This window comes from Lithobates pipiens, unplaced genomic scaffold, assembly GCF_037356315.1.
Source record: "Lithobates pipiens isolate NorthernLeopardFrog02 unplaced genomic scaffold, aLitPip1_a1.2 Scaffold_19, whole genome shotgun sequence".
Taxonomy (NCBI): Eukaryota; Metazoa; Chordata; class Amphibia; order Anura; family Ranidae; genus Lithobates; species Lithobates pipiens.
Genome location: NW_027507764.1, coordinates 171,092,385 through 171,107,194, shown reverse-complemented (window position 1 = coordinate 171,107,194; position 14,810 = coordinate 171,092,385). Strand labels below are relative to the sequence as shown.

General features: G+C 40.0%; 1 protein-coding gene across 1 annotated transcript in view; it reads left to right on the top strand.

Annotated features, from left to right (window-relative positions):
* TCAIM (T cell activation inhibitor, mitochondrial) overlaps positions 1–12,708 on the top strand; it is a 56,214-nt gene extending 43,506 nt beyond the window's left edge. Inside the window, exons 9-11 of the mRNA XM_077491471.1 lie at positions 5,666–5,898; positions 8,109–8,240; positions 9,164–12,708. Coding sequence (XP_077347597.1) covers positions 5,666–5,898; positions 8,109–8,240; positions 9,164–9,395 — 597 coding nt within the window. The 3' untranslated portion in view covers positions 9,396–12,708. The remainder of the gene's footprint in view (positions 1–5,665; positions 5,899–8,108; positions 8,241–9,163) is intronic.
* The last annotated feature ends 2,102 nt before the right edge of the window (positions 12,709–14,810 follow it).

The window sequence follows — 14,810 nt, the reverse complement described above, 5'->3', positions numbered from 1 at the left end:
CAGATGATCGAGCTGTGACCAGGGGGGGAGGGGGGGTGGGGGGTTTTTGGGGGGATAGCTAGTTGTACGTTGTTAGTTAACGGCGGCCGGCCGGATGAATGCCTCCAGTTGAGGTGTTCACTGTTTGTATTGTATAAGTTTTATGACGAAATAATAAAAAGAATTTTATATAAAAAAAACATGCACACATCTAAGAAGTGGTTGGGGTCATGTTTTAGAAGCAGAGAACTATGGCATGTGTAATCATAAATATGTCATAGATACTGTATGAGCAAAACTGTCCAAGAGACCATAAGCATAAACTGCTGCAAATTCTCTGCTAAATGCCAGGTAGTCTGATTTGCATTAAACTGCATCTAAACTCTTTCTGCATTTCAGAGATGTGCTCTGTGCAAGCCGAAGCAGCAGTTGGTGTGGACAACTACCAGAAAGAACTGATGCAGATTTGTTTACCGTATATATCCACACCATACAACAAGCACTCCTGGACCTTTGCACATTTAGGACTGTAGTTAGGGAACATTGAAGCCATCTTTCATAAAAATAGAGTTCCCAAAATGTCTTTAGTCATGTGAATATGGATTTACTGTATTTTATTGTTGTGTAATCTGTGTTCTTCTCAGTGGGTGTTTCTATTTGAATCTTCCTTTAGTCCCATAGTGTTGTCAGTTTATCAAGAAAACAAGTTCTCATTATCCAGTGGAGTGGTTTGTAACAGGATTGGAAATCCAGAAGCTTTTAATTTTAACTGCTGGGCTTAGCACTGGATCCAAGCTGTCACTGAGGATCCATTCATACCATGGTATCCTGGTTTGTTTTGTTCATGATGTGTTCAGTCAGATGGATGGGACGCCAATGCACCAAAACATCCAAAAAACTGACTTATATTTTGTTGTATTTTGCAGAAAAGTGCTCCATGATGCATGGTAGTGCGTTGGGGTGCTATTAAAATGAATGGCAGTGTCCATTGAAGCTGACAGAACCTGCAGCCACAAAGTCCTGTTGATGCTTTAAAATAGGGGTGCCCAACCTTTTGAAGAGCAAGGGCCACTTAAGGGACTTGATAACCGGTCACGGGCCACAATGAGCAGAGCAGGGGGGTGACAGGTCCATGCAGAGTGGACACGGACACAGCCCACTCTACTATGGGTCCACCGATCCAATCCGCCCTAACGGAAGGGTATTGATCCCCCTCTGGTTTTGGGGGGGTTGTTTTTTGGGAATCAGATTGGAGTTAGGCAGGTGTAAAATTACACAAATCTGTTTAGATCTGCTGTTTCATAGCGGTGAATGGAGGGTTCAATTGAGTTGGACCGATTGTGTGAAAGGGGCCTTTCACACTAATGCAGCGCAGTGCATCTGTGTTTTTCCTGCAGGTTAGCTACACTTTGCCATACTTCTATTATATCCTGCAGCTGTGCTGTACTTACTGAAAGCTCACCAAACCCGCAGGTAATAACAGAAGTCTATGCCTCAGTGCAGGTAACCTGAAGGTGCGCTGCACCTGTGCATCAGTTTGAAAGCAGCCCAGTAACCACTGCGCAGATATGCCCATATATACACTGCAATTTTAGTAATAAACTGACCTTTAGTAACAGTCTTCCATTCAGGTATCACCTGCTGTTGCTGTCCCCGGCAGAGTGCATTTGGTATCACTCCGCCTGTGGCAAGAGATGGCGCTGTACAGGAAGCATCAGTTTATACAGCTCTGCTCCACAGCTGCTTGCTTTGTCGGCTTCATTAACAACACAGATGCTCTGAGATGACAGGTCTGCAACCCAAGATCTGGGCTTGCCAATCTGCCATCCCACAGAAGGAGGTCGCAGGCCACAGGCCACATCAGAGGTCTCCGTGGGCCACATGTTGCCACTGGTTGGGTACCCCTGCTTTAAAACAACACTGGTAAAAAAAAAAAAGTGGCTATCCCAGTGCAATGTAAAAACTGCACCTGCGACTCAAGCGATTAAAGAAAAGGTATGCATTTCAACCCTACCGGTAATATCTTTTTCTCTTAGTACACTACAGCAGTGGTCATCAACCCTGTCCTCAGGGCCCACTAACAGGCCAGGTTTGTAAGATAACTGAAATACATCACAGGTGATATCATTTGCTGCTCAGTGATTGCAGTATTCTAGTCTGCATCTCCCCAAGGTAATATATAAAGCCTGGCCTGTTAGTGGGCCCCGAGGACAGGGTTGATGACCACTGCACTACAGGACACGGGCATAGTCCAAGACAACTGGGTTATATGCAGCTAATTTCATAGGATTGGACACTGGAAAATGAGAGCTGTAAGGACCCCCTCCTACTCCCACTATTTTTTTTATTTATTTTTTTAGTAAGCAATAAAAGGATCCATAGCCAGGGTGGGAGGGTCCTGTACGGTACTCCAAGAAAAAGATTTTACAGATAAGTCAAATATGCAACTGAAGCATCAGTATAGACCTGAACATCTACCTAGCAAGCTTGCAAATGTGTGAACAGAGGACCAAGTGGCAGCCTAGCAATTTTAAAAAAGAGGTGCCTGGTCCTGAAAAGCCCAAGAGGCACCCACAGAGGTGGTGAAGAGTGCCTTAACAGGAAAGGGAAGGGAAGAACCCTAATCCTCAATGAATAGATCTGAACAGTGAGCTGCCTAGTTCACCTGACACAAGGTGAAAGGAGAAGCAGGAGCACCCTCTGAGAACATGCAGAATAATAAGAGGCGATCTTGATTGCTGAAAAAGCTATAGCCATGCGGTAAACCTTTAAACCTCAAACCATGTCCATACAGTGGAGAGAAAACTCCTTTTAGATGTTTTTGAGCAGGACAGAAATAAAAACATAATATAAAATAAAGTCCAGTGTCCTGGTTTAGGCTATATTCACACTTATGCTGTGAGGGAAATGCTGTGATCCATGCTAGATCCCACCCTGCATTGAAATGCAGTGCGCTTGCCTGCATAAGATCGCATGGTACAAAACAACCATGTGATCTGGTTCAGTGCAGCTCCAAAAAAGTGCAGTGTGGCCTGAGGCCTTGAAACAATGTTATCCTTAAGCCCCTACAGGAATGATTCCCTACATAAAAATGCTACTAACTCTGATTCCCTCCACGCAGAAGTAAAGCCTAGTACACACTACTAGTTTTCCTTCTTGCAACCCAATGGGTTGAATAAAACAAAACTGTAAGCTCCAGTTGGAGCGCTGTATAAACAATCTGATGTTAGTACAGCAATCTCCCCCATTGAGCTATTGTGCTCTGACGGGGGGGGGGGGTGGCCCCCCAATATGGCTGAGAAAGCTGATTGGGAGCTTTTCAGCTGCTGGTTTTCCTGCATGCACATCTGACAGAAGTCCGCTGAAAGGCCAGCTTCTGTCGGGCTGGTTGCCATACAGTACACACGGGCCGAATGTCGGCTGGGTTTTATTGAACTGGCCAATGTCGCCCAACATTTGGCCCATGTACTAGGCTTAAGTGTGACAAGGTAATCAACCTTATGATTGTGCACACCTTGTGCATAAAATCCCCCAAGGGAATATACCTCATAGGCTTGCCCCTGGAGGTACAATAAAAACTAGGTTAAGATCCTATGCAGTCACAAAGAATGCCTGAGGGGAGCATATTAGCGACCCACTACAGAAAAGCCTTCACCAAGGAGTGAGAGGGCAGTCGACACTAGAAAGGGCAGCCAAGGTCAACTGCAGATCCAGATCGGATTAGAGGAAGGCCAGATTTGTCCCAAGGAGTACCATCTAGGATATACGTTTCTTTGTTTGCACCAAGCAAAGAAAGTTGAACAGGTGCCATGGTAAACGTGCAATGTCAACTTGGAACATCTGGACCCAAAAGTTGACTTTTAGAGATTTCAGATTCAGAATGACATGGATGCCATCCTTGGCCTTTGAAATAAGTGAGTCTGACAGCGCTGCATTAACACTGAAAACAAAGTATGAACAAACTATCACAAAGTAAAAATAAAATAAATGTGCTCAGATAACAGTCCATTAGTGACATGTAAGTGACAAATCTTCTGCTAAAGTACAGGGGCTCAGGAAAATTCCTGTAGGCTAGCGTGGGAGGAGGTGACGAGGAAGCTAGAGAACAGGAGGTCTTGGGAGGAATGCAGAGAATGATTAGGTTGGTATTTTGAGACTAGGTTAGTGATGTAGCTTGGGGCACAGTTGTGGATGGCTTTGTAAGTTAGTATTTTGAATTTCATTTGTTGGGTGAATGGATGCCAGCAGAGGGATTGACAGGGAGGAGTAGCAGACACAGAATGATTGGTAAGGTGGATAAGCCTGGCAGCAGCATTCATGATAGACTTAATGGGGGATAGCTGATGTAAAGGTAATCCAGTGAGCAGGGAGGTTCAGTAGTCAAGACGAGAGATGTCCAGGGTGTGAACTAGAAGCTTTGTAGTGTTATTGGTTAGGAAGGGGCATGTATTGAAGATGTTGCATGTGCTGAGGCGAGAAGATTTGGACAGTGATTGGATGTGGGGCCGAAAAGATAGTTCAGAGTCCAGGGTTACACCTAGAACCTTGGCATGCAGAGATGGGTTGATAGTTGTGCCATTGGTCTTAAAAGAGAAATCCGGGTAATATTCAAAGCAAACTCGCCCATCCATCCATGTCTCCATGCTTTACTTTGTTGCGGAATCATTTTGAAAAACACCCCCTTAGTATTTCTAGCCGCGGCCATCTTGAATAAGTGCAGATGATTCATGTGGCATTTTCTTCCTGGAATCCACCTGTCCTTAGTTTAGGCATGCAGGCAGGAGGATGGGCTTAGCTGAGAAAGCCCCTCTTCCTAGATGAAAGAAAAAAATGCCGTGATGACTAATGAAATGTATAACATTTAGTTGGCCCAAGCTAGACTCTAGGAAGCAAATGAAGGAAAAAAAAAAAAGGTTAAAATAAGTATTATTTTAATAATATAATACACATTCCTCTCTATGTTGATGCTTGCAGCATAAGGATTAAAAATAGTTAATGTTATTTTGAGAGAATTTAGTTCCGCTTAAAGGTAGCTGGATATAACCCAGTCTATGACTATGCTTGTGTCTTGTACTGTACTCACAGAGAAGGATTTTACTGGTAAGTCAAAAATCCTATTTTAGCTTTCCTGTTTCTACAGTCCATTTTAAAATGCATACCTTTTCTTTATCACTTGAGTCGCAGGTGACATTTTAAAATGGCACTGATAGCGGCTATTTGTACCAGTTCCGTTTGTAAAGCGACAGCCTGGATCATTGTCTGCAGGTCCCAGTTTGTTTGAAAATAGGATAAACATCAACCGTCAGTCCATTTACACTGTTGTCAGTTGTTCATTTTCAATAGCACCCCAATCCAAAGCAAACAGTACAACACATTGTATCACATTACTATGCATTGTGGTGTGCTGTGCTGCAAAATTTAATATGTATGAACTTTTTGGTGCGTTGGCAGCCTATCCATTTGAATCCAGCCTGTGTATCAATGTTCAGGTTAATGCCCATATAATCCATTTTCAGACACAATCATTTATTTATAGTCATCAAGGTAACAATGGAATTAACAAATTGTTGGAACCTTTTGGTGTTTTTGAAAACATTTTTGTGCTCTTGTTACCCATTCTCTCTGGTTTGTACTTTGAACATAAGTGACCTGTTGCACTTTTTTTTTCCCTCCCTTCATCAATAAGCTCTTTGAGAGTATACCCAGCTATTATCTCCTTCAAAGAAAGGTACTACACCTACAGGACCGAGTCAGCCATCTATTAGGAGGTATAGAAATTGTGCACATTGAGGAGATGCAACCATTGCTTTCCATGGAGGAATATTGCTCAGCCCTAGATGCCTTCTGTAACAAGCTGCTAAAAAGAAGAGTCCCTATCCATCCTCGCAGTCTACGAGGCCTGCAGATGATTTTGGAAAAGTGAGTGTTTTTCATTTTCATGGGTGCACATACAGATGGCATGACAGGAGTTGACTTCCCCAAGAGCATATTAAAGCACCATCTGGGCGTTCATTGTATAAAACAGGAACAACAGAACACCACCTTGAGCAATACAATAGTTTCCTCTACATAATTGTGTAAGATTAACATCTGCGTTGGGTGCATGTTCTTATTCATATTTTAAAGGATTCATTCTCAGATCAATTTGCATTTAGCACTGTCGTTTTAGAATGTGACAGTTTTTTTTTCTTCCTCATATATAAGCTCCTGTACAGAGGCAGACTGGGACTCTCACCAGTGAAACTTAGGTTTTGGGACCCACCGGGCTAACTCTTGGATGTTTTCTTTTACCACAACTCAACTACAGTGTTCAGCATCATTCTCTTTATTTTTGATGCCACAATTTAACAAGTGAAACAATTAAACTTTGCATTAATGACATTTGTGCAAATATATAGTGTAATCAGTTTGATTTATATGAGTAATTTTAATTGCCAGATGCATCCCTGCATTACCAGTCCAAAAGTGAGTGACTGACCCCTAAATAAATGATACCATTATGATTGTGCCCTAGGAGAGTGGTTCTAAACCATGTCCTCAAGTACCCCCAATGGGCCATGTTTGGGGTATTTCTCTTAGATAAAATAGCTGTCCAAAATACCAAGCCATTGACTTTCATTTTAAAGCACCTGTGCAAGATAAAGGAAAACCTGGAAACATAGCCTGTTGGGGGCACTTGAGGACCAGGTGGAGAACCACTGCCCTAGGACATTTAATTTTTGTCAGGTATTGAAATTAATTTTAGGTTTTTCTGGGTTACTTACTAAAGAAGATGACCACCCAAATACCACAAATCCATGCAATACCAAGACAGAAGTGAGTGTCTGTCTTCCAAATAATGTATACTATTCTCACAATCACAAGTATATAGTTTGTTGATGTTTACTACCATGTCACATATCTGGCCCACAGAGCCAATCAGCTCAGCAGTGTGGTCACCAGCAGGTCCCAGAGCGTACTTGTGCTTTTTGTTTTGGTTGGTGGAGAGGGTGCTAATGGGGTGAGCAGGTTAGGTGGTCCAAAATCAATACTTTTTTGTGTATGTAACTGCCTAGCTATGCAGTCAAAATGGAAGAAAGAATATAGGTTGCAGACAGGCAACAGCTCTCATTTTCAAAACATTTACTGAAGTTGCTGTGCACAATGCTCATTGACAGCAATGATGGGGCCTTGGGGGTGAAACATTCAGGGGAAGAGAGTCAGGCAACAACAAAAAAAATGAATGGTAGAAAATGACAACCTTGTGCTAGAAAATTTTCATGTTATTTTTGGGCCACATACTTGGGGCCCACCAGAGAATACTGCTTCTCTAGCAGGCCAGTCGGTCTCACTCCTACAAGTCCTGTGCAAAGGGTTAAAATCTACTTTTCAGCAGGTGGCAGATTTAGAATTATTAAAACGAGGTGAAATCTTGCATCTTCCAACTGAAAAAGGAAAAATTCTCAGTATTGCCTGTAGCAGTTCCTCTCGCATATTCTAGGGTAGCTCCTACCATAGATGTTTTTTGTTAGTTTGACCCCTTTATCATTCTGTGTTTGGTGACCATGGAAAATATGGATGTGATTGTAGGTAGCATAAGTGTGAGATTGCTTGCTGTAGGTAGCAGAAGTGTGAGATTGCTTGCTGTTGGTCTCCTTTAGCGAATTTCAGAACTTTATGACTGTAAATTTAATTTACTTTTGCTAGCCCATTGTAAAAATGTAAACATAGAAACTAATGATGGGTATCGGAATTTATATATTAGCAGGTGCAGTATTATCCGTTTCAAGTAGAAGCTGTTACTGCTAGGGCTTTTTTACACTTGGGCTTCAGCAGTGTGTACAATATACTTTAACAAAGCATTTGCAAAGCTCTCAGCCTGCTCTAAATTGCTGTCATGAAGACGTTCATGCCCTCTTCAGCTCTTTCCTAGGAATGCATGCTTTTAAAGCTTAATGAGAGCTGCCAAAGTTTGCATAAAGCTTTGTAAATGCTGTTGGACCAGTGACTGGAGCAATTCTGCACTCCAGTCTGTCCTCCAGACAGACAGTATATTTAGAAGAAACTCTGCAATAGCAGCCTCCATATATTTGTTCTTTCTGTTTTTGATGTATGCTGCTAATACACAGCATTATTTTCCCAAATTACAGTGATCGTTTTGTGCCACGGTTACATGAGATGGGACACTTCAGCATACCGTCTGTATGTGATCCTGCATCCCTGCAATGGTTTCTCGTGACGCATGCACAGAAAGCCAGAGACAACTTGAAAAGAAAAGAGGAGTAAGTGTTTCCTATGAAAATCTATAGCTTAGATGTATTTGTCTTAGCAACTGAGAGTTTTTACAACTGAGAGGTAATCACAATATATTTTAAGGTTAATCTCCCATAGAAACTCTGCTAGAAAGCAAAACCTAGATTTTAATAGCTTATATAATATAGGGGAATCTGATTCGTTGCTATAGACAACACACAAAAAGTTTAAAATAATACATGACCTCGTGTCGGGATTGTCTTGTATTTTGCTGATTTGTATTCCAGGTGAAAATGTATCTTATTTATCGGCGTATAACACACACCCTAACTTTAAGAGGGAAGTTTCAGGAAAAACTTTCCACATCACCCTACACAGAGCACCTACCTGGCCCACAGACGCAGACTCCCTTGCCCTGCCCGCCACGCAGACTCCCTTGCCCTGCCCGCCACGCAGACTCCCTTGCCCTGCCTGCCACGCAGACTCCCTTGCCCTGCCCGCCACGCAGACTCCCTTGCCCTGCCCGCCACGCAGACTCCCTTGCCCTGCCCGCCACGCAGAGTCCCTTCATTATAAAGCCCCACTGCAGCATTGCCAGCATACTCTAAAGTTGAGAAAACATCACTGTCAGCCTCTTCTCATACACTGCTCCTCCTGTGTCACTGTCCTAAATCGAAGCTTCTAAATACCTCAATTAACGCTGCTGTTCCGTGGACCAGAGTCCTTTTGACTGCTCTCCTCTGGTGTTTCATTGATGGTCACATGACCACTCTCCTCGTCCAATCAAAAGCTGACACGCAGGCACAGTTTACACTCTATTCTCAGGGGGTGTTATATGCAAATAAATACAGTACTTCCTTGTGTAATCTAGATAAATGTTTGTTTTCCACTCTTCCATAATGCAATCTAGGTGTCTGAAATTAGATTTTTTATTTTTTTATTTTAAATATAGGTTAAAATTTGTAGAACAGGAGCTGACTAAAGCTTGCAAGGACAGAGCATCTCTGAGCCGACTATATAAGGAGCCCAGCGTATCCAGCAAACAAATGATTGACTGTTGTCGACGACTAATTGAGGAACCATTGCCTAGTCTGGATGGCATGCACCTCTGTGTCTCTCATTACTTCTCAATTCTGCAAGATGGAGACTTGTGTATACCCTGGAACTGGAAAAGAAAATCATAGTACATTACCTCAGTAACCAGCAATCACACATACTTTAATATACGCATAGATCTTTAATACCTAAACTCAACTACATATATTTTCTATGCATTTTTGCAATAGAGAAGTTCAGACATCTAGTAAATGTTCCTGGGCTGCAAATACTGTATTAGTGGATAATGGCAACATTACAGCCTTAATGTACAAAACAAGGAGAATGTTGGCCATGAGACTATGCTGGGCAGTACTGTAGTAGCTTATTTAGGAATAAATGGTTTGGGTCATGAATAACAAGCTAAGCAAGTTGGGTTATTTTTGTATGTGTCCCTGAATGTTCCGCTTTCAGAAAGGGGGAATTCCTGCTCTTTACTGTATCTGCACAGTTTGGGTGATGTAGCAAAGTTTTTAGACAGCTGTGACTTAATATGACAATGGGGTTTCTTTGCATGAGGGAATGAACAAGTTGGCTGCAGAAAGCTATAGGAAGCGAAATAAGCAACACTGTTTTTGATCAATCCTATGCTGGAGTTGTCACACAGCCAATAATGCAGAGGTAGATGTATTGAACCACACTATTGGTAAGGCTGTCCATATATGATTTAATTTAAAAAAATGTTTATTTTTTTCAGCCAGTGGGTTGAACAAAAAAAAAAAATGAACCAATTCCCCCCCATGCACACATTTGATGTGAATGTGGGAATCCTTCCTGCTGAGCTATTTTATTCTGCTGGCCAAGGAAGTCTTCCCCACCTGGAGATTCTAGTGATCAGTGTTGCCAGCTATACCTATCTAGATGAAACAAACAATAGATCCCAGACTGCTTGTTAAAAAAAATAAAAAATAACGTCAAAGTAGGAAACCATCTATTCCCAGGCATTAATAGCTGTCAGTGCCCTGTTGACCTAACCTACATGCACATCTCTGTTCTTTGTTTTTCCTCTGATTAGAAGTTAAAAAAGGAATGGAGTAGCTATGACCATATTACCAAGTCCTACAGGATAACTAACCTGAAGAACAATACGTAGTCTATTGTGGTTTATTAATCCTTAGATATGGTGGCTGCTTTAGTTTTGATTTTTCTGACTAGGAACATTTTCAGCAAGTACAGGGAAAACAAACTGTTGATCTTGCTAGAAATACAGTGTCCTTGTCACTTCCTGTGAGATGAACGAAACCACAAAGAATGTTGTCTTTCATATGTAAACTGGTTTTCTCTCCATTACATGTTGGGTGGTTGTTTAGTAAAGGGTGACAGCCATGGCTCTCTCTATAAATACAGTGGAAGAGTGAGTCAATGGCAGGATTACAGGGCTGAAAAAAGCCTGAAAAAACGTTTGCATCCCCAAATCTAAGAACTGGTAAGCTGCACATATACATTTTTTTGTTTTTGGGTTGACATCTACTTTTAGCCATTGTCCAATTTCTGTATTAAAGCATAACGGTAGGAAGTCATGATTGAGATGGTCCTTTTTTAGTTGAAATGCGTTGTTCATTGATTTTTTTCAGGGGCCGTTAAACTGTAACCTGTCTTCCAATCAATGCTAGGTGTATCAAAAAGCCGTAAATGCAGAGGTAGAGGCATTTAGGCACAGAGTGGGGTTAAATTACTAAGGGCAAATGACTGTTTACTTTGCAATGGATTTTTTTCCAGAATTTAGTGAATGAGATGAAGCTTTGCTGACTTTCATAATTAAATGTGCACGCAAAAATGCTTTTTTTTTGTTTTTTTTCCAAATGAAAGTGAAAATTCCCTTGAAAAGTCAACAGCCAAATTGCCTTTAGTAAAGTATCCTCAGTGTGTGTAACAAAGCATACTGTTTTTAAATGGGTCTCATGTTTCACTGTCATGGATGCACTGTGGTGTTTACTAAAGGCAAATCCACTTTGCGCTACAAGTGCACTTTCTGTAGATCTGAGAGGGGACATACAAAGTAAAAATAAAAACACAAAATTTTAGCTTGTACACGATCGGATGATAAAATCAGCAGCGCTTCCCCTTATTTCAGATCTACAGCGACTGCACTTACAAGTGCACTTGTAGTGCAAAGTGTATTTGGCTTTAGTAAATCAACCCTACTGACTCAAATGGAGCACTATGATTTAACTCTTGGAAATTAAACAGATATTACAGCATCTACCTAAAGACCTCAGATAGTTGCCTGGTAAATATATATTATCAGAACACTTTATTTTAAGCCAGTGTGAAAAGATCTCTAGAGAATTGTATGTGGTGTTTTTTTGGGGGTTTTTTTTAAGTGTATAATCAGTGTTACTGGAATACTTTAAAACAAATTGGTGTAGTTTTGGATTTAAATGTATTTTTGCACAAAACATGGATTAATCTATTTAATAATGGTAAGGTGAGAAGAGCACTTTACGTGGGTACAGCTTATTTCTACACACATCTATAAATGTGTCTAATCATTATCAAAATGGTTAAAAAAAATTAAATGTCCATTTTTATATTCAGTCTCTTTATTGTATGGACCCCCTTTACCCCATAAACCCTCAGACATGGTACATTAATAGGGTGTATTGGAGGAGAAGACATACATTGTCTTAGGAACAGATAACATTTTCAAAAACCTGGCTTCTGGTCCTCCATAAATTATGGCTGTATTGGAGAAGGGGGTACATCTATGTGACCAGAGTGGTCTAGGGCAGTTGTAAATTCATTTTTTTACAACAGAAATGGAAATTCCATGTAATGTCCTCCTAAAATCTGGGATTATTTAAATGCTCAAGAAACAATGTAAAAATGCACATATTTGGAATTTATATATTTTGTTAAATGTTAGTGTATCTTTTTGCCATAAAGAGTTGCCATAATGTTACAGGGAGCTGAATCTGGAGGTGTGAACATGTTTGAAATCTGTACCACAATAATTGTAGCACAGCTCTGTTGAACCATGTGAGCGTGTATTTACATGGAGAGCCTATGGTTTGATCCATGTCTTTTAAAGGGCACATCATCTTCCCATAGATACATAATGCCTATCATGTTTAGTAGATTAGTAGAACTCACTGTATTACTGCAGGCAATGTTGCATTTTCCATTGATGTGTTTTTTTGATTAAGTATTTATACTAATTCTGACTTGTCATTTCGTCAGTTTAGCGTTAGACCAAATTCTGAGTCATGGTATTGAGTATATCCATTGTTCCTGCAGAATTGGTCTACAGAGTTAAATTTTGACTACTGAATTCCATTGGTGGCAAAGTATATAGAGGTCAGTGTATTGTACTTTGTCTTGTATGTATATGTTCTTTTTGAGCTTATATATTTGAAACAATAAAACAAACACTCCTACTAAAATAAAAGTTAATTTTTTTTTAATGGAAGTCCATAATTTATATATTGTTCCGCTACCTCCACATTGTCCCACCAACAGAACTACAGATGAAAATAATTTGTTTCCTTACTCTTTGATTTTGCTTTATCTTTTCAACTGCTAATTACATAAAATGTGTATATATGTATGTATATATATATATATATATATATATATGTGTGTGTGTGTATATGTATGTGTGTGTGTATATGTATATGTATATATATATATATATATATATATATATATATATATATATATATATATATATATATATATATATATATATAGATATGCACTGTTTCACTTCTAAAAGATTGGGTAATTCTCTTGTGGTTCACACACTACTGCCATTTTTATACCTAAACTGTGATATCTCTATTCAGGGCAGGGCCTACATCTTTTTAGCCTTCTCAGAAGAGTTAGACCAATTGTAGAAACCATTGTGCCCATGTGTAAAGGAGAGAGAAACTCAACTCTAAGTAGCACTTACAATGATTGCTAATTACAGGTTTATGGTCTCTCACAAACATTTCATAAGAAGTAAAGAGGTGACTCTTGTGGTTTTATAATTTGCATTTCTGTAATAAGTGCAGAGATGGGGTAAGGCAATGTCCATAACAAACAGTGGTGTCCCTTGTATGTATATAATCTCTGTACAGCTTCTTTAGCTTAAAATATATATAGTGTTTTACAAAGTGGTAGCTTTGGTACTTTTTGGTCTTTGAAAACCTAGTATAAACTGTAATTTTCCTTTTTAAAATTTTGTAAAATTCAGTGCCTTGAAAAAGTTTTCGTACCCCTTGAAATTTTCACATTTTGTCATACTACAACCAAAAATGTAAATGTATTTTATTGGGATTTTATGTGATAGACCAACACAAAGTGGCACATAATTGTGTAGTGAAAGGAAAATGATAAATGGTTTTCAAATTGTTTTACAAATATCTGAAAAATGTGGTGTGCATTTGTATTCAGCCCCCTTGAGTTAATCTTTGTAGAAACACCTTTCGCTGCAATTACAGCTGCAAGTCATTTTGGGTATGTCTCTTCCAGTTTTTCACATCTAGAGAGTAACATTTTTTCCCATTCTTTATTGCAAAATAGCTCAAACTCTGTCAGTTTGGACGGACAGCATTTGTAAACTGCAATTTTCAAGTCTTGCCACAGATTCTCAATTCGATTTAGGTCTGGACTTTGACTGAGCAATTCTAACACATGAATATGCTTTAATCTAAACCATTCCATTGTAGCTCTGGCTGTATGTTTTCGGGTCCTGCTGGAAGGGGAACCTCCACCCCAGTCTCAAGTCTTTTGTAGACTCTAACAGTTTTTTTTCTAAGATTGATATTTATTTGGCTCTATCCAACTTCTCAACAACTTTGACCAGGTTCTCTGTCCCTGCTGAAGAAAAAGCATCCCCACAACATGATGCTGCCACCACCATGTTTCACGGTGGGAATTGTGTGTTTTGGGTGATGTGCAGTGTTAGTTTTCCGCCACTCACAGCGTTTTGATTTTAGGCCTAAAAATTCTATGTTTGCTGTGTCCCCCACATGGCTTCCCGCAAACTGCTAATGGGACTTCTTATGGCTTTCTTTCAACAATGGCTTTCCTCTTGCCACTCTTCCTTAAAGGCCAGATTTGTGGAGTACATGACTAATAGTTGTCCTGTCGACAGATTCTCCTACCTGAGCTTTGAATCTCTGCAGCTCCTCCAGAGTTACCATGGCTCTCTTTTGATTTAATGCTCTTTTTGTCTGGCCTGCCTGTCCGTTTAGTGGACGGCCATGTCTTGGTAGGTTTGCATTTGTGCCATACTCTTTACATTTTCGGATGATAGTTTGAACAGTGCTCCTTGCTATGTTCCAAGCTTGGGATATTTTTTTTTATTACCTAACCTTGCTTTAAACTTTTCCACAACTTTATCCCTGACCTATCTGGGGTGCTCCTTGGCCTTTGTGATGCTGTTTTTTCACTAAGGTTCTCTAACAAACAAACCTCAGAGGGCTTAGCAGAACATCTGTATTTTTTTTTATTATCAAATTTTATTTTTATTTAAAATGTAATATATCGATTCATACAACTTTATATTCAATAATTCA